Source organism: Oryzias melastigma, linkage group LG18, assembly GCF_002922805.2.
Source record: "Oryzias melastigma strain HK-1 linkage group LG18, ASM292280v2, whole genome shotgun sequence".
NCBI classification, from domain to species: Eukaryota; Metazoa; Chordata; class Actinopteri; order Beloniformes; family Adrianichthyidae; genus Oryzias; species Oryzias melastigma.
The window spans coordinates 14,649,346-14,670,235 of record NC_050529.1 but is presented as its reverse complement, the minus strand read 5'-3'; the positions used below and the strand labels follow the sequence as shown (position 1 = coordinate 14,670,235).

Below are 20,890 nucleotides of genomic sequence, written 5' to 3'. Positions count from 1 at the left end.
ACTGGGTTGAGAACCTTTAGCATCGCAACTCCGTCATCTGCAGAGATCACGGAGGAGAACTGAAGGCTGTCAGAGCGAAGATAAGAAAGAGCAATCATAGTTTTATTACTGAGCGAAGTGAAAAGAGGAGCAGTGGAGGGCGGCCCAGTATGAGGACGGATGGATCTGTCGGATCTGTCGGATAAAAATATACAAACTTCCTTCGGAGTGACAGCAGTTTGTTACAATCGATCATCCACTTGTTTTGTCCTTTCAGCATCAAAAAAGTAAAAATAAAACTTTCCAGAAAGATTATTCCAATCATCCAATTTCTGAACCTGCCATATCAACTTTTGGGGGTTGCTGGAGCCTATCCCAACTCCTGTTGGGTGAAGCTGGAGTACAAGTAGAACATTTAATTCATAGTGAAGTGAAACAATTTATGGGAAAATTAACTGAAGCTGTTAATAACATTCCAGAAAGAATGTCAACCCTGCAGCTAACACTCTGGTGTAAAAGGGTTCAACTTTACAAACATCCATTTTTGTAAATGTTAGTTTGTATAAGACACTTTTGTCATGAATAGCTTACAAGCTTTAGATTGTTGTGAACTATTTAAAGCTCAGGCAATAAATACGAGTCTAATCTCCAACCTGAAAAGTGACACTTCCACAATGTCAGTTATAATAGCTGCAATGACAGTGATGTATTTTGACCCAGTTCCTTAAAACTCATGCAGTTGTTGCTGTTTGCTCATATTACACAACTCGAAGCGTCTGTTCTTTGCTCTCATTTACGTAAGGATCATCACCTCTGATCACCTGGCATCAAAAACATCTACTGAGTTCAATCTCAGTCAATCAGCTTTGGTATTTGATGTAAGGCAAAGAAATCCACCGCCAAACTAACCAAGAAGCTGGAAAAAGACTTGCAACGTGTCAACAAGAAGATCCAGGGCCAAAAACCTCTGGAGGACCGTTGTAAGAACCAGCAGAGAGAAATCGATCCCCAACACCAACACTTCCTTGAAGGAAACTCTTCAGGAACTTCAGACGAAAGTTCAGGATTCTGAAGAGTTAGCCACTGAGATAAAGAAAGTCGAGCTCACGGCCAAAGCCCTCAATCAGGAGAACAATGATCTGCAGAACGAGGTTGACACCATTGTGGTCCTTGAACCTCAAGACCAGTAAGATCACCTCCCAACACTACAGGACAAAAACATCCTCCTCCAGAACCAAATGAAAGACCTCCACAGACATTGTGAGGAGGAAGCAGCACTGAGACGAAGTTATGACTCCATTCTCACCCAAATCAAGTCTCTGGAGGAGAACTCCAGCCTTGACACTGAAGTTCTTGTCTGGCAGCTCCGTCCTTAACTGCAGTGGGGCAGCATGATGTCCTGAAGACCCCTTTAGGACAACAAGCTTGCCCTAAGTTTTTGTTGCAAGTGAGGCCTCCCCACTGCAGAGAGTCATTCCCATAAATGTTTTAACGGTCTTGGGCCTTCTTATTTCAATGATCTGCTTTTAAAGTATGAACCCTCGCAGACCCTGAAGTCCTCTGGTGCTGGACTTTTAGTTGTCCCTAAGGCAGAGGTCTGCAACCGTTAACATTTGCTCTAGTTTCTTACAGACCGGAGCCCAACGAGAGCCACAAAGTCCCAATTTATTGTTTAAAAATGCACAATCTTTATGCCTCTTTGGCAACTAAGTGTTTATTTTAGGGCTGTTACTGCATTAACGCATCCGACTAATCAAACAGAATTAACGCCTTAATATTAGTCGTGTTTTTTTTATTTCAAAAGCTGCATATAGTCATGAAATTTACCTAGTAACACACTGTGATTAATAGTGATTAATCACAACACAAAAGTGTGATTAATCAGATTTTTTGCTAGTTTTTGTCCAGAAAATGACGTTTTTGTTTTTAAAGCAGCCTGCACAGTGATATAGAGCATTTGGGACAAGTATTTTTTTTAGTTCTAAAGGGTGTATGTAAGAATCTTTGTTTTCTTGGAGTAATACTGCAGACATAAAGTCATTAGAGTTCTGCTCATCTTGATGTTGATGTGTTTTAGACCAAAAAGTGGTGTAAAATAGCCTAAAGTGAACCTAAAGCAGACATGTAAGTCCACTTATTAGGTGTAAAACAGGAACTTGTCTGTTAAATTAGTTGATTTTAAGAGGATAACGTAACACGTTTGCTAAAATATTGTTTTTCAGATGAATATGCTGCTGTGTTTAAATACTTCAACAGATTTGTTGGTATACTTTATTGAAGTCAAACTTTAAAAAAAAACCTTAAGACACACAATGATGGGCTTGAAGAACGACAGAAACTACCAGATGATGAGTTTCTTCTGCCTGTCTGAATAAACTTGGTTCCATCTTCATCTTCAGAGGCTTTGAGTCCGTTTCCTGGCTGCTTAGTTTTTGTCCGAGAACGCCGTCCTTCATCTCACACGCCTGGAGATTCCTCATATAAATAAAGACGTGCAAAACACGACATTATAGATAAAAATCTCTTTCAAATATCCTCCTATAAAACCTTATAAACATATGTACACATCATGGAGAACTTTGTGCTCTGGTTCAAGACCCCGGATGCCGTGATGCTGCGGAGGAAAGTGTTTCCATCATTCTGGATCAGTTCTACTCCTCCTCATTAACATCATGTTTGGTTCTCTGTAAAGCGTCCACTCCTGAGCTGCTCGTCTCGGACGCTCTCGCCTGGCTTTATGGGGGTGTCCAGATGTTTGTGTTCTCCCTGTAGGGGAGAAACCTGGTAAATAATTGTGTTTTTTCTTTTCAAAAGTCTACATATGCAGTTGAGGATCAAGAGTTACCTGAAGTTCTATCGCTTCTCTTTGTCCCGGTTCTCTTTCATCTCCTGTGAGATAAAAACCAGAATCAATCTATTGGAGCAGAAATGAAGGAGGCTCTTCGCCTCGTCGTGTTTGTTTATTAACTTGAGGGTTAAAAGCTGCGAGTCAACATGGAAGCTAACGGTAAGAAATGAAGCAAACACGGATGTTGACGGGCGCCTTCCATTCCCAAAAAAACAAACACGGACAGGATGTTGACTCAGTCTCAGGAGCCGGCTTTCACTAGACTCAGACGGATAATCTCTCAAGTTAACAACCCTCAAGATAGAAATGTACTCATCTGTGGATTTGTTTGACAAAGAAACAGGAGCAGAAAAATGTAGGCCATCCCTGCACTTCCGGATTGAAGCTCCTCCAAAAACCAAATCCAGAAAGGGGCAATTTTTCACGGCAATGTCACACAAAATGGCAACATCGCCACAAGAAACGTCCAGTTTACGGGTTTAGACCGACAAAGCTGACAGCTATTTTACACAATTTTACGAAAATAATAAAAAGGTAACCTCAGTAATTGTAATAGAAAATCAAATATTATTTACTTAATAATAATAATGATTAATAGTGATCTGTATTTTAATTTTCTCTCTTAGATCGTTCACAAATCAAAATACAAATGTATGATATCTGTCAATATTGGCGGCTCTAAGAGGGGAAACAAATACAGTTGCATAGGAAATGTATCAAATGAATAATAGCCAGGGCTTTAGATAGTCTCACACTATATAGTTTCTTAGTAGTTAGGAATTAGGGGAGGAATTCAGACACCCACATGGATCAACCTTTCGTAACATCCACATTTATAGAGAATTTTGTGCAAAAGTATGTTTTTTTTTTTGCTCACAAACCTGTTTTAGTTCCAGTGTTGCTTGGCTGTGGGGCTCCACCTGTGTGGGGGTTGATGGGACGCTCCCATTAGAGTCTGTGATTATCAGAGTGCGTCGATCCCTGGGGGGTTTTTCACACTTCGTCACACGAAACCTAGAAAAAGAAAAGAAAAGTCTATAAAAATCAAGTACTTTTGTTCAGGGAGAATAAATGCCTCACATTTGTTTTTGTTTTTTTTAATACGTATTTACTGTTCAACTTTTTAAAAGTGTGAACAAACTTCAAAAACCTACTTTTAGGTTAATCCAAACCCTCTTATCTCCCCAATCCTTCTGAGGCCCAAACAAAGACAACAAAGCTTTAATCAAATCAGCAAATTATTAATATTGGTATCCAGGTCATGCTGACCCTCTGTGCACATTATCAGGAAGTGAAAATGAACGGCGGCCTCCTCTGCATCCTAATGAGCTCTGTGCAGGACATTAAGGCGGAAAAAATCACTCCTTAGTGAAGAATGTAATGAGGGATATATCTGACTTGCTGGTAATTTTACAGTTACTCAGGAATGAAGGAAAAATCTGGATTTACCCACAAATAAAAAAAACCTCTACAAAACTAATTTAAAAAGTAGAAAAAAATAAGTCAATTTGCCTTATTTCCTTAATTATTTGACATTCTCACGAAATAACTAGTCTCAAAACCACAAATAACAAGTAACGTTCAAAACTCTCGCGTTCACACATCACTATGCTAGCTCCAACTAACATTTTCGGACTCTACGCACAAAACATGCAGCAATTATATGTACGTTAAACCAACTTTGACCAATCAGGAAGTCTGATTTGGTAGAGACGAATGAATGCCGTCCCTTTAATTCACAGAAGTGTCAACCAGTTGAAAATTGATCAAGAAGGATAACAATTTCAGCTTAAGCCCGGCTGGAATTCTACGACAAGTCTGTCATGTATCGGAATAGAGCGGTGAGATTTGTAAAGATTTGTGACATTTTGCACCAAGCCTCTTCCAGCTGTAGGTGGCAAACATGTGCTAGTAGGCGGTAGCGAAAAAAAAAAAGAAGAAGAAGCCCTTCCCTGTTTGTCCAGTGTGAACATCATGAGCTAAAGGTGCGTTCGAGAAAGCGTCTTTTGAACATGCATCAAATTAAATGTAGCTTTAGTCTCAGATGTGATATTAAGGTAAAAAAAAATTCAATTAACTGTGAAAAGAAGGTTATTATACAAAGAGTTAATGAAACCCAATGTGTCTGTTATCTCACTGATGTCGTACAGTTTTAAACTCCCCACCATAACACTTCCACCTCCATGTTTAAATATATAACTAGTTTTTTAAATCATGGGCAGCAGTTTTTTTCTCTTTTAATTATGGAGAGAAGAATTTTTACCATATTCCTCCATTTTAGTCTCATCCAATCACAGCTCCTTCACCCAGTTCGACTTTGAATAATCTAAGCCTCGTTTTCACCGAGTAGTCCAGTCCGGTACAGCGTTTAGAGCGTTTCCATTGTGAAATGGACCCATTAAAAAGTACTGAACCGTACTTCTTGGTTCCAGGTCCATTGAAAAGTGAAACAGAACGGTTGGGGCGGAGCCTCTGTCGCCACCCGTTGATTGGCAGAAAGGGATGACGACTTTAGAAAGTGCCAATTTAAGCTAACCTTTTCAACGTTTGAAAACATTCGGGTTTTTGCGGTTCCGATCCCGCATTAATTCTTGGTTCAAACAACTTTAAATTCCTGTTATACACGATGTACCAGAAGTAAAACAAGGAAAAGACGAGCTGCTGGATGACCTCCATTGTTGTTGCTTTTCTAGCCATCGCACTACAATGACGCAATGACAAGCTAGCAGTCTACAGCACGCATACACTGTGAAAACAAACCGCTTAATGGAAGCGAGGCTTAACTGAGTGGAAACACTCACCAGAATTAACTGGACCGTACCGAACCACTCCTTACCGTACTGGACCGCTCAGTGGAAACGAGGCTAAAGATCAGTGGTGTTGGGTTTTTTAGAAACCCAGCCACCCTGATGCTGATCACCTGGATCAGGTGTGTTATGCTAGTGAGTTGAGTGCAGGTGAGTCGAAAAACGTAGTAGGATATTGGCCCTCGAGGCCTGGAGCTCTTAAGATATTCTCTTACTAACGTCAGACAAGGGCCATCTCAGTTTTCTTTGGCTCCAGCTGCCTTTAGATTATTGACCCCATTGAGTAGTTCTCTCACATGATTATTGAAACTTCAAGGGGGAATTTGGGCGGAGCTATTTCCTGGAGAGTTTGTGTGTTTGTTTAACCTTTTAACACGTGACACGTCACCGGTGACACCTAAATAAATAAATAAAAAGTTCTTTGACATAAATCAACTCTTCAGTCGTTTACATGATCAATGTAAATTAGCTGATTCACCGTGATACAACACCTTACTAACATAAAAGTTACAAAAAGTTACATAATGCAACAAAGCTGCTTCTCGCTGCCTCCAAATTCATTGGAATTACATTAGATACGGTATATGAAAGAACGTAAACTACAATTTTCTACCAAAGTCTGACCTCTGATGAACCTGGCAGGCAGGTGTCTTTGATCTGGGTAACGAGCTCTAATCTCAGCTCGTTAACTCCATTAGAAACACCTGGAGGCTGAACACTTTAACCCTTTGATCTGGGTAAATCTACCAAACATTTGTTTACAAACTATCAACAGCAATGGAATGGTAGCTTAAATATTGCTCTTTTATAACAGCAGATGTGCTCATGAGGTCTTTGTTCCTCCACAAAGACGTGTTTTTCATTTCCGTCAGGTGGTTTTGCGAGTAAATGTACCTTCTCAGGGACGAGGCCTTCATTTTCCCAGGCCTTTCCCTCACCCGAGGAGTTTCCAGGTCACTAGTCGGGCATCAAAACTAACCCGTTTAATTAAGGAAAGCTTTTTCACGGATGCTATTTGGAGTTAATGATTGGCCTCACACGCACTGATGCTCAGGTCATCTCTGGGGCAAACGCTAAAAAAATAGTTGATGATAGCTGGACGTGCAGCAAGGAAGTGTCACACACCTGCCCACGGCCAGCACCGTGACCTCTCCGAGGTGACTGCGGCGGTGCTCCGCTCGCTTGGCCGACGGCTTCCTCATCAACGGCCATTTCTTGTGGCTGCAGCGCGTGCAGATGTTCTTGCCGCTTGCTCCGCCGATGGTGTGCAGGTGGCTGCAGGTGTGCCTTTCTGCTGCAGCGGGCGCCAGCGGCGACAACGGGGTCAACGGAGGGGTGGCGGGGCCAGTGGAGATGGGGGTGAGCGGGGGCCTACAAACGAAAAGTCCAAAGTTAGAGATCGCTGAAAGATTTACACAACCGTTCATGTTGGGTTAAACAATAATCACATTGCAACATCAACACTACAAACTACAGTTTAATCAGTCAAACACTAAAGTTAAATCACATTTGTTCTAATATTTAAAAATATGCCTGCACAATAAATCGCAAATTTGTCGCGATATTCGCCAGTTTGATACGTGTATCGCAATAGACGACGATAAATGGTTACCTTAAATTATTACACAAATGCTGAAGGAATCTCTTGGTAGCTTGAAGTATTTAACGAATCAGATACAGTCCTTCGGGTCGCTGACCAATTGAATGGAGTCCTTTTATGATAGGTACCCACCTCTTATGTAGACGTATAATGCAGTTATGTTGACTTATTTGAATAAAACTGTTGCAGTAAAACGGTAATGATGTATTATGATGTATAATATGGTCTGGTTGAATACTCGATTCTGATAATACTGAGAGTTGGAGACCCCTGATTAGCATCTGTAGCTCGGTACCAAGCGGCCCTCAGACCAGTATTGGTTCGAGGCCTGGAGGTTGGGGACCCCCTGGTTTATTGGCAACAGTCAGCAAGTCAAAAATCGACGAGTTGGGACACCCAAAATGTCAAAAAGTGAAATGGAGGGGGCCTGAATCATACGTCTATATATGACGAGTTGGGGGTGAGAATGCATTGGACCCTAAGAGGGATAATGCACTTTGAAGTGTGCATTATCAGAAATTAACCATCTGAAGGCTTCCAGGGCGTGCATTAATTTCTGATAATGCACACTTCGTCGGGCATAATCCCTTATGTGTATCGCAAGTCATACTGCAATATCGATCACTAATATCGCACATAGTAAGTTTTCTTCATATAGTGGAGCCCTAATTTAAACCATGTAATCAAAATGTTGATGATTTAGAGATTCCACGTGCATCAGAAAAAGTAAAATAAATTAAATGTGTTAAGAGGACATTTTGAATAACCTTTAACTGTTTATAAAAGTATAGAAATTCATGAATCTAGGGACATCTAGTGGTAAACTGAAGCCACAGCAGCCTCTTCAAGTCCCCCCTGACATTTTTTTTATCTGAAAAAAAATTATGATTATGAAGTTTTTAACCAAAATCCCACAACCTAAATTGTCTTCAAAAGCAATTTCTCATGTTGATCTGAAGCGTCTGTTTCCAAAATCTTCTCTGAGGGGGTAAAATCACATTTAAAAAAAACATATTTTTACCAACTTTTTAACAGTTTTCTGTCGGTCCAAACAGGGTTTGACACACAGACATTAACATGAACCTCAGCCTGTGTGCTGAGGTGGTTTAAAAACACAGGATCCTGGATGAAGTCCAAAAATAATGTCTAAAACGACTTGGGGACTCAGCAGAAATCCTTCTTTTACAAACAAAACCTCACAAAATAACAGGTTTTTATGGGGGAGGTGAGGATGAGGGGCAGGATGGAGCATTAAAGAGCGGCGAAGCTGTGAGGCAAATGTAGGGAGATGGATGGGGAACCCCAGCAGCCACTCGCCAGTCCTCTCTTCATTTCTCTTTTTCCTCCTCCTACCCGTCTGTCTGCGTGACACCCTAACCCCTCACATCCCATAAATTGCCCCGACTAAAGCGCCTCTTCTCCCCTATCCTCCATCTCTAAGTGATCCACTGGCAGGCTGCCCGCCACAAAGAAAGGAAGGAAGAGGAGCCCTGCAGAATCACACAGAATGAAAGGAGAGCTGAGGTAGATATGTAAGGTGGAGGACACAAAACGGCGTGTTTCTTTCCTAAAGATTGATACACAGCTCTCCTCTCTGGCTGCTTCCTGTTGGCAACATGTGGACGACGCTGCCGCAGGAGAGATGGGGAAACATGCTTCACTAACTTGATTCACTTGGAATCCTTTGCTGTCACTAGTGTCTCCCCCTCACAGCCGTCCATCTGCTGAACTCCCTTCGCTCCCTCTTCTGTCCGCGGGGAGGCTGAGCTACACGTGCTCTACAACTTAGCTCGATGCTGCGAGCAGACGCTAACAGGAAGACCGCAGGAAACCCACAATCTCTGTGAATGAGAAGCTAGAACTGTAGTTTCATTTACTGAAACATGACGTCTGCACTTTGTCGTGACGTTATTTGATGATTTTATTTTGAATAAAATATCCATCGTGGGCTAGCTTCTTTTGAGTTTTGTATTTGTGTTGTGTTTGGGACTTGTGTAAAGGAATTTATAGGCACGATTTTTCTGTTTCTTTTGCAGAATATGTAGTTATGTCGGAGCTTGTTGGTTTTTTTTAGAGCAAATATCATGTTTCTATGAGTATGGGGAGAAAATGTTCCTTAAAGGCTGCAGGATTTCTCATAGGGTTGCATCTTCTGTTAAACTCCTCGGATTTGCGTTGGGAAATGTGTTCTGGTTTGATGGAAATTAAAGATATTTACTTGTGTTTAGAATGTTTACTTTACTTTCCTTCACGTTTATTAGAACTTTTGGAATGTTTTCTTAAGGTTTTGAGGTGCAGGTTACTTATGGATTAAGAGTGGTTTATTCGAGATTCCAGAAAATTCACTTTTGATTCCAGAATGTCCACTCAAGGTTCTGGAATGCTTACTTTAGGTTCCAAAACGCTTAATAAAGTTTTTGTTTGTTTGTTTTTTAACCTGAAGTTTGAGAATTCTAATTGAGGTTCAAAAGTGGTAACTTGAGGTTCCAGAATACTTATCACGTATCAGGAGTGTTTAAGGTTTTGAGGTTTAGAGGTTCCTACCCAACGTTCCAGGTTCTAGAATGCTTACTTGGGGTCTGGAATCTTTACTTGAGGTCCAGGAATTTTCACTTAAGGTTCTGGAGTGGTTACTTGTGATTCCTTCATGCTTATTTGAGGTCTGTGAGTGTAAAATTAAGGTTTAGAGGATCTGGAGTGTTAGCTTAAGGTTCCAAAATGCTTAATCAAGGTTCGTTCTTTTGTTTTAAATGTTAACCTGAGGTTTCGGACTGTTTACTCAAGGTTCAAAAGTGGTTACCATAGGTTCTAGTGTGCTTATTCAAGGTTCCAGAGTTTCTACTTAAGGTTCTGGGTTCTGGAATCTTCTTTTCTTCCTCTTTTTTGTTTTAAATGTTTACCTGAGGTTGGTGTATTTGGGATTCCAGAATTCTCGCAGGAAGTTTCGGACTGGTTTTCTCAGGAGTCCAAAGTGGTTGCCCAAGGCTTGAGAATACACCTCGGGCAACGTGGTGCAACAGTAGAGTGGTCGACTCCTGATCGGAGGATTGCAGGTTTGATTCCCGCCTTACCCTCCTGTGTGTCGAAGTGTCCTTGGGCAAGACACTGAACCCCAATTCGCCTCTGATGGACGGTTGGAGCCAGTGTTCGGCAGCGGGAATGTGTGAATGGGACTATGACTGTAAAGCGCCTTTGAGGAAGGTAGAAAAGCGCTTTACAAGTATTAGGCTTTTGTTTATCTTAGTTTAATGCTTCCTTGGGGTTCTGGAATGATCATTCTGGTTCTGGAATGTTAACTAGAGGTTCCCTCATGTTTATTGGAGGGTCTAGAGAGTGTACCTCAGGTGTTGAAGTTCAGAACTGCATATTTAAGGTTACAGAGGACCTACTTGAGTTTTAGGAATGTTAACTCAAGGTTTTTCTCTGGAACTCCAAGTTCCGAAGTCGTTACCCAAAATTCCAGAATGCTTCCTTGAGGTTCTGAAGCATTTCCTGAAGGTTCTAAAGTAGCTACTCGAAGTTCTGAAGTGATTACTCAAAGGTTCTGAAATGCTTACGCATGTTTGTAATGATTTTCCTCTTGTGTTGCACATTTGCTTTTGTAACAATTTCCCATTTGCCCTCCAGAGTTTTAGTTCCTTTAACAAATGTAATCTAGTGCACAAGTGTTTTTTTTAATCTTGTTTTGCTGATGTTGTGCCTTCTTGAGGATTTTATTTGGGTCTCTAAAGAAATCTTTTTCTTATTTAAGAAAAAAAACCCTATCAAATTTTGCCTTTTTCTTGAACTGTGATGAAGGTTTATTTTAAAATATATTTGTGGCCTCATTTCAACATGTTGACAAAAATTCATTTTCAAGTTATTTTGTTTATACAACCATTATAAATGAAATATCTATTTAAAAAAGGTTTTCAGATCTTTTATGGTTCATGAAGGTTTGATGCATTTTTTGAGAGATTTCTGGAGAAAATACTTCCTAACTAAACTCGACTGAACTTAAAAAGCCTGAAAACAGATAAACTTCACACAAAATTAAATAAAATCTCTGATTTGATCTGAAGAGTCAATAGCAAATCATCCCTAAGGTCTTTTACCGTTTTTCACCTTCAACAAAGTCGGTCTCGATCACAGTAGAGGTGACCTAAAAGGTTTCTACAGCACGCCGCCTGTATTTTCTGCTCTGAAGGTTTGACTCCTGCGTGTTGTGTAACCAACAGGTCTCAGTTTTTCTTTCATCATTTTCAGAAGCAGCTCAGCTTTTTCATTAGAAAATAAAGAACATTTTAGCTCCATTGCAACCTACAGAAGCGTGTTTTTCATTGGCAGCCCCATCCACTCATGGAGGAAGTGCACAGATGACGGCTCAATCCTTTCTCAGAGAGGATCTTGAAGCTCGGCAGCGTTGTGTGACTGATCTGCAGCTGCTTCAGCCTCAATCAAGGAAAATAACCGGGTATAGCATTCCTGTTCTACTCCCTGGGATATTACAGGGAGGCTAATGCTGCCACCTAGTGGACGCATAGTGAAAACAGCAAGATACAGAGCACTTACCCATCGGAATCGATGCTGTTCTCATGAACCATGGCTTTCAGGGCGTCAGAGTTTGCTAGAGACAAAAAGAGAGATGAAGCTCAAGTAAATAAAAAAAAAAACAATTAGTGGGGAATACTGCCAACCTGAAAATTCTTTAAAAGCTCAGCCATAAAAATATTTGCATTTCATTTTTTAATTGATTTTAATCAGGAAGTCGTGTTTAGTATACTTATTGGACTGGTTATTATACTTAAAGGTTCTTATTTAGAGTGGTTTTAGCAGCACAATATTCATAAACTTCAACGTTTCTGATTTTTTTTAAGTGTTTATTAGTTGCTTTGCAAAAACTATATCTATTTTGTAATTGTATTGCTCTTTTTGTGGTTTCATTATTTGGTCCTTATTGATTTTTATCTGAATTTCACTAAATTCCACAGCAGTTTGACGTATAGCGTAAAACTAGAGTACAATATACAAGCTCTAAGGCATTTCTTGCTCAACACATTTTTAGTTTATTAAAGTATGTTAAAAGTTTAGGATGTTTTACACTTTGCATCAGCATGGTTTTTAACTAAACAGAAAAACTGTTCATGTTTTACTTTTATATATATTGCTTGATGGCTTTTTTGGCTACTGTTAACTGCTTTTATTCAAAATGAACAAAAAGAAAGAAAAATGTCTTATTAAGCCTAGAGGAAATTTGTTCTTTTGTTTCTAAAGTATTAAATAATTTAATGGCTTAACTTGAGAAATCAGAAAATTTCTGCTCATTCTTTATCATCAGAACCAAAGTATGTTTGCTATGCAAGAAGTGCCACAACGTCTGGCTTCTATCCTGTGTCACAGCTTGATCGAAACATTTCTTTTGGGTGGTTTATAGGACTGATAGTCTGGAATGTGAACAAAACTAAGATAAAAACGATACTTTGATTACTTTATTGTATTATACTGATTTTCATACAGTTAAATTCTGATTTTATTTAAATGAAAACGTTTTAAAAACTGATCAGTATTACTGCAGGAAACATTCTGACCAGTAGAGGGCAGTGTTGCATTTGTTGGACATCAATAGCAGCCCCAACCTCTCTGTTATTTTTTCTTGAATCAGTTTTGTAGAGGTTTCAAAACTGGAAAAACATTTGAAAGTTTGGCAACAAAACATGCATAAAATGAGAAAACATTTAAAAAATTATAAAGTGCTTCAGATCTTCCAAAACACTGATAAAATCATGTCAACTACATGAAATGAACAAAAGAAAAGCAGAATGAGAGAAAATTGTCACATTCTGAGACGATCCTGCCAGTATGTGACTGCATTCAATAAAATACACAAATGTAAAGGAAACGTGTTGACAAATGTGGGATATTTGTGTAATTTAATAAGCCATTACAAGAGTCAAATCAGCTAATGACAAACATTTGGTGATTTAAACAATCACACTACATATTTTTAGCTGGAAAGGTAAATTTACTTAATTTCAAAGTGTTTTGTAGTTTTTTTTCTAGATAATTTGACTTTAAATTTAAATGTTGAACTTTAAAAGGTTTTCTTCCAATTGAGGCTGATTTTTCTAATCATTTTTTAGTTATTTTGTAGCAGAAAAAAAGATTCTTTATTGAGGGCGTTTAAAGACTTGGATTTTAACAGAACCATAAAGAAGATAAAGTCACATGACCTATGTCTTTTTGACTCTTTATTGTTCTTGTGGACAGAAAAATAATGCTGATTTTTAAGCCCTCATGAATGCTTCACAATAAGTTTCCTTTAGTTTAAATTATTTACTTTAAAACTGAATATTTTTGCAACAAAGAAAACACAAATAGACAAAAATAGTAACAATAAGTCACCTTATTTTGAGCGTACTTTGATTAGGTATTAACAATATATCAACAATGTATCGTGATCGCATTATCAGGTTGTTTGATACCCAGAAAAGGTGAGATAAGCTGCGATAAATGATTGCCTATATACTAAACAGATCAAATACATCCTTGACCAATAATATGAAGCCTTTTCATGTTAGATACTCCTGTGCAGACGAGGGTCATTCAGAGGATAATTTAGGTCGACTTTTATTTAACTCTTTAACACCTAAATAACCTGATTTTTGACGTATTGTTACTCTTCAACCGTTAATGTGATGAAATCGGCTGATTTACGGCTGCTTTTCTTTTCCTCAGAATCTGCTGGAGTTAAACGGTTGGAGAGTTACGACAGGCGAAAGAATGTCAGGGGCTAAAGACGAGGTGTTAAAATAAAAAGGTTAAATTCATTAGTGATATTTCTATCAATTTTCCTCATATTGTGAAGCCTTCACTCTTAGACTAACGAAACCCCAAACAACAAGGTGCTTCAAATCCAGGTTTCCATTTAATCAGCAGCGATCAGGGCAGGAATTCCTGGAAAACGTGGAGGTAGATGTGCTGGTATATGTGGAGAACAAGGGTTGAGGGTTGGGCAGCCTTGTTGTGAGGACTGGATTTGATTGAATTGAGAACTCACAAAGGATTTGTGTTGATACTTTTATTCCAAGAAGCTTCACTATCTTTACAGAAACTAGTTCCTGGAGCTTTAGACGAGATTTCCAGGAAAAGACGATTTATAGACGCTTTGTGGATGAAAGGTGAATTTCAAATCACAACTTCACGGCGAGCCATTTGTTTTTACTCATTTTGGGGAGATTTCTGTCAGTTAGAAGCTTTAATAACATTTTTATGAAACTAAATCCATTGATCTTTTTGTTCATTCGCTGTACTTCCTTTCCAAACATCAGAGGATCAGCAATAAAAAAACACCATAAAGGAATGGAGGCACTTTCATTTTCAGCAGTAAATTTTTAGCAAAAACTAATTTTTTGGGATCAAGATTCATCAGAGAATTACAAATAAATAAATAAACCTCACTGAAGAGTCTGAAACAAAATCTTAATAAAAAAATCCACTAAAGTAATTTGCCTCTGAATGAAAGAAACTAAAAAATACAACATTAAAAAACGAATGATGAAGAGAATGTGAGGAGATTTGGCAGATTTACAGGGAATGTCGGCGTCTGGCAACTCCATGATCCATTGATCACAATGGGATAGAAACCAGAGATGTTCAGAAATGTTTCTATTCTTACTTAGGAAGCATTAAAAAACTCTGACAGCACCAAGACAAAGTCATTTAAAGCAATTAGAACTATAAAACTCTCAGGCTTTACAAGTTTTCACTTCTTTAAATACATTTTTGTCTTCTCTACTTAAAAGATTAAATGCAAAAAACAGACTCAAAATCTAAAACATCCTAAAAAATGTTCATTTTTTCTCATAAATTGTCTTAAAACTATCATTTTAATCTCTCTCGCATCTTTCATACATTGGACTTAAAAAAACTGAAAATATAGTAAATTAAAAAATTAAAAGAATGAAGATGTTCTTATAGTGATGCGTCTCTCAGGAAGACTTGAGAAGAACACAAATGCATCAGAAATGCAATAGTTTGAGCTGTAGAAACCACTTTTATCAGAAACTACTGTTGTCGTGCTGAAGGTTTCAGTATTTGCGGTCCAGAACCAAGTTCTAATCAGAGCACCATCAGTTTGAATGTAAATGTGGCAGAATTCATCCAAGAAAAAAACCCTCCAAATTCAGCTTTAGGAAGAAAGTTGAGGATTGGATAAAAGTAAAATCAAAGCGACCACAGGTAAGGAGGGCGTGTTTAGACTGGAAAAGTCTGTCGGACCGGACCTAGTTTGCTTAATTTGGTCCAGATTGAGACCTGAATCCAGCGGGGCAAGTCCTAAACTTTGTAATCCTTTTGGAGATAGTTCACTTATTCAGTCTTTATATTTCACTGACCAATTTTGAACGTCTGTATCAACATCAAGTACAACACTGTTACTGCTGCTTTGGTACTGCAGAGGCACGCTGCAAGGTGGTTACCGAGGAGACGACGGCTAAGAACGCACATTAGTAGGTGTTTATGACATTTAGATTGTTGGGAAAAAAGTTAAGAAGAAATGTGTATCATGTTAAAAGTTGGTGTGTCTTCTTCCACTTCTGTCTCCGTTTTAGTCCAGTTGTTCCACTCCGAGTGCGGAGCCTATTCAGACTGAGAAAACTCAGAGTCTATTCAGACTGAGTCAACTCAGAGTCTATTCAGACTGAGGAAACTCTAAGCCTATTCAGACTGAGACAACTCTTAGCCTATTCAGACTGAGTCAACTCAGAGTCTATTCAGAGTCAATTCAGACTGAGTCAACTCAGAGTCTATTCAGACTGACGAAACTCGGAGCGAACCAAAGCTCAGAAACGAACTGAGACCACCTTGAAAGATGGGTCCGAGAGCGGTTCCTGGTGCCGGACCTAGGTCTGCTTGGGTGTATTCAGGCGGAAAATTCACTGAAATTCACTGCTTCACTTTAAGCGGACCAAATGTGTCCAGTCTGAATACACCCTAACAATCCCACACCAAAACACACTGGTCCGTCTCACACTGAACATGAAAACAAGTAGAAGAGAACAGCGCTCACCTTCATTTTTCATGATGTAGTGGACAATCTGTCCCACGGTGTCGCTGTCACTCATGGTGTCGTTCGCCTCTGTAAGAATACAGCTGTGTTACTGAGGGGGAAAAATTACTTAATTCAACTGAGAAAAAATGAATTCACTGCAGCTGATTTTCAAAGGTTTCAACACAAACTGCAACAAGCAAAAAAACACTTCCTTAAGTTTTCGAGAGGAGAGGAGATCCAGTTACAGGAAACAAACTGATTTCTCAAGAAATTTGACTTTTTTTATCCTCGAAATCTATAGATGGGTTTAATGAAGTTCATATTAAACATTCTAAAAACTGCATGATAAAAAAAGTTATTTTCAAAATAGTAGATGATGTTGGTTTCAATAATCTGGAATTATCCAAATGCCAGAATTAAAAAACAGTTTGCTTTAAACCAATAGTTTTAGCCGTTTGGAACACCTTCTCCAGTTATGTAATAGTGTGCACAAACACGAGGAATGTGGAAAGCCCTTTGTGGAATAATTACACACTGCACAACAGAAAGAAGCCATATTTGCACAAGAGGGTCAGGAAGAGGGAAATCTCACATTCAAGACAGCAGGAAGTTCTGTGTGTTTGTGGTAATTTATGAGAACTGCATCTGATTTAAGGAGGAAAGACTGAAGAGCTGCATAGCTTTGAGAATGTCTGAGAAAAGTCAGTTCAGCAGGTTTGAGCCGCACATCATAGTTTGCTTTGATCAGTATCAGTTAGTTGTAAGCAGGGATGGTCTTCGTCAATGGGCAGCCAGTGTGGTGACGTCATATAGTAGTTAGACTCCTTTCAAGGTTTTTCAACCACATCCCCATAACAGAAAAAAACAACATTTTAGCCATATTATGTCACAAAACCCTTGATTTTACAAACATATGGAAAAACAGAAAAGACAGTTGTTGGAGCATACTCAGTAGGGTTATGAATCTAAGAATGTTTAAGGCAGACTGTAGATTGGCTTATTAGGACTGTAAAGTTCTAAATTGAAGTAATTAGTGACTTTCTTGGTCACGTAAGGCCACCCTAGAGGTTATTCAGTAAACTAACCTGGCTATAATCCCTTTTCAAGGAGAAACAGGAATTATTTCCTCTTTTTTGCAATGGCAAAGTAAGTCCTAAATATATTTACACATAAATTGATTTATATCATGGAGAAGTGAATTATTCTCCATTCAAAAAAGCAAACTTTCATAGAATACAGATACAGGGCCCACTGTAAAAACAGTATTTCAAAAAAATAGTGGAGAAATCTGCCCAAATTTCACCAACTAATTGTCTAAGCAGTCGTATAGATTCAGTATTCAACTGTCTCAGTTCATGTCAATATGGGGAAGACTTCTAACAACTTAACTGGAAGACCATCATTGATCCACCCCATAATTTGGGTAAGCCACAAAAGTTCCTCGCTGAGGAGGCTGGCTGTCCACAGAGCGCCGAGTCCAAGCAAATTAACGGAAAGTCTAATGGAAGGACCAAATGTGGAAGGAGATGGACCAGCAAGAGACCGTGGACTTCAGCAGATTATCAAAAGATTCAATAAGTGTCAGACATCCATTAAGAGTGTAATGAGGTGGAGGAACAGCTTCCAAAACCACCACATTAGGACACATTCGGGAAATGGACTACAACTGTCGCGCTCCTCAGGTCAAGATACTTCTGAGCCTGGACCAACGAAGGAAAAGTCTCAACTGGGCCAAACAAAAGAGTGTTGGAAAGTAGTCCAAAGTCCTGTTTTTTTATTTGGGAATCAAAGTCCAGGGGTTTGGAGGAAGATTGGGGAGGAGCAGAACCCAAACTGCTTGAGGTCCAGTGTGACATCTCCAGTAGGTCATGATTTGGGCTGCAATGTCCACCGCTGGAGTTGGTAAACTGCTGCAACAACCACCACAATCAGACGCCCTAAGGAGATAAGCTAGAACTCTTGGGTTTCTTAGGTCACGATACTTCTGACCCTGGACCAACAAAGGAAACGTCTCAACTGGGCCAAGAAAAAGTGTTGGCCAGTGGTCCAAAGTCCTGCTTTCATTTGGGAATCAAAGTCCAAGGGTTTGCTGAGGATCTGGATGGAGATGCAGATTTTGTCTTCCAGTATTCCAGAAGTACTCAATATCCTTTTGAAATACTTCATGTTGATTGACATGATGTGATTATCATCTATGTCTTTATCTTTTAGCAAAAACTGAGAAGTAAATGATGATTTCTCTATAGTATTTCAATTTATTGCAAACCTGTTTTTGTAGATTTTATGAGCCAATTTACACCAATTTACGAACAAATATCACTGGGCCCTGAATCTATATTCTATGAAAGTTTACATTTTTGAAAGGAATTATGGAAACACTTTTCCACGATTTTCTATTTTTTTCCAAAAGTGTCTGTAGATGTGTGTGAATATTAAGGTGGTACGTTTCCATTGCAGCAAAGGGGCAATACCTGCTATAAATGAAAGCAAACTTAATTTGCATGAACCAAAACCATCACCGTGAACTGTCTTAACATCCGGTAGTTCAGCCAAACCCACAGAGTGTGCCATCATTTACTGCAGCACACACCCCTGTGAGGGGTTTCCTGCTGACCACTTCCTGCAGCGGCTTTTCCACTGCTGATTAGGGTCTTAACTTAAGGAATCTCAGCACACAGGACGCAATTTCAGTCAATCTTGGTGACAAGCAGGAAGTAGCTAGGCTAGAGAACAAAGACGACAGCTGACAATTGTGGGAATGTGTGTAGATCACAACAGAAAACAATGCCACGTCTTTGTTTCGTCATGTTGGAGAGGGCAAGGCAGTCTGAGGAAAGACACTTGTAATGAAGCGCCGGCTCCTCCACCGCCGCCACCGCCGCCTCCTCTGAAGCTTGGCTGTGATTCAGCAAAGCGATTTAGCTACCTGGGAAATCTGTCATTATTTGATAACAAACGTGCAGCAATCTTTATGGCAGCGCGCCAACAGCTCCTGCTTTACGGAGGGAGCTTATTCAGCTCCTTCTTTCAGCTCCGCTAGAAGAAGAACTGAAACCTCCTCATCCTCAGAGCTGAGCCACAGAAAATGAAAAAATTCACCATAAATTTAAAAATAAAACAAGTCTGTCGCTGCTGCCAATAGCAACCATCTTAGAAAAAAAAAAAGTAAATCACTCTTCCCCTGAGGTGTGATTGATTTTTTGCATTTCCGTCCAGATGAACCCTCCCCCTTGATGAGTCAGAGCACAGAGTGTGACAGCCTCGTGTCTTCCTGGTTGCAGAGGAATAACGCCTTTAGACGGGAACTCTGAAGGAAAGCAACTCGTGTGACTCAAGGGACTGTTCCACGGCGTTGTGAGCGTTTCCTCATCAGCGTGGAGCCCTCGTGAAACGCACAATTATTGTTACCATTTCACATCATGTCACATGTGCTGCTGACATGCAGAAGAACATTTGGCTCAGGAATGTTGTTGAAGCCTGCAAGTCCTCGACAGCAGGCAAACCTGCTGCTTCCACACTTAACACAAAACCCTCCTCATTAGTTTACGCTAAGCCAGGCTGACGCAGCACATTTGATGCTCATTTTTTAAGCTAAAGGAACACATAAATCTAGCAATAAATATTAATTTTCTGGAAAAATTTATAAATTCACAAACATATTTAGATGCAGATTATAAGAATAATTCAATATTGAATTACATGTTTCATAAAACCTGACTGAATCAGCTTTGATGCAACAGAAACTGCTACATCCGTGTACTGATCCGACAGTTAAACCACAAAAACCGCCAGACAATAAAATCAGAGCAACGGCTTAACAAGTGTTTTTTCATGGGTCTTATGACGACTGACTTAGTACCATCCCCCTTTTCTATGAAACTATGTTTTCTTTTATTTTAAAAGTATCTTCAAGTAGGGATGCCAGGATTAGACAACTAATCGACTATTAAAATAGATGACTAATTTAATGGTCGATTAGTCGTTACTTTATATTATATGGAGTCAGAGTGTTGTAATTATGCTAGCTTTTTGGACTATTTGGACATTTATTAAAGGTTTCAGGCTATTTCGGAGCTACTTCTACATGCTAGCTCTTTTGGCTAATTTAGGCTTTTTTCAGCTTCTTAGGCTAATATGGCGTTTAATTAATATTTTAGCTGACTATCAGCTTCAGTGTTTTCAGCTATTAATTTCAGCATCTTCAGCTTACAGCATTCACACTAGCATTATCGCAGGTAAAGCTATATATAATGATGGTTAAGATGTGTGCTTTAAATCCAGTTTGTGGATGACCCAATTAGTCAACTAATCGAATAAACTAATCGGTGATTAGTCGACTATTTAAATAATCGTATGTGACAGCACTATTTTCAAGTTAAAGCAGGTTTGGGTGATGATATAAGCTAACAGCAGGGACAGGGATATATCTTCAATCTTGGTTTGTGTCACCACTGAACCCAGAAAGGGTAACCTCGGGTTCACACTGCATCCGGTGTGGATGCTGGAGCGGTGTAAGGCAAGGCAAGTCAAGTTTATTTGTATAGCACATTTCATGTACAGAGACAATTCAAAGTGCTTTACATGAAACATTAAAAGAAACAATCAAAAGAAATTGTAAAAATGTTATC

At 39.3% G+C, this 20,890-nt stretch overlaps 1 protein-coding gene across 1 annotated transcript in view; it reads right to left on the bottom strand.

Annotated features, from left to right (window-relative positions):
* Nucleotides 1-2,236: 2,236 nt before the first annotated feature.
* The window catches only part of rell1 (RELT like 1), a 28,874-nt gene continuing 10,220 nt past the window's right edge, over nucleotides 2,237-20,890 (bottom strand). The window contains exons 3-8 of the mRNA XM_024287435.2: nucleotides 16,281-16,349; nucleotides 11,786-11,840; nucleotides 6,760-7,005; nucleotides 3,709-3,841; nucleotides 2,825-2,868; nucleotides 2,237-2,745 (exon numbers count right to left, since the gene is read on the bottom strand). Of these exons, the coding sequence (XP_024143203.1) occupies nucleotides 2,833-2,868; nucleotides 3,709-3,841; nucleotides 6,760-7,005; nucleotides 11,786-11,840; nucleotides 16,281-16,349 (539 nt within the window). The 3' untranslated portion in view covers nucleotides 2,237-2,745; nucleotides 2,825-2,832. The remainder of the gene's footprint in view (nucleotides 2,746-2,824; nucleotides 2,869-3,708; nucleotides 3,842-6,759; nucleotides 7,006-11,785; nucleotides 11,841-16,280; nucleotides 16,350-20,890) is intronic.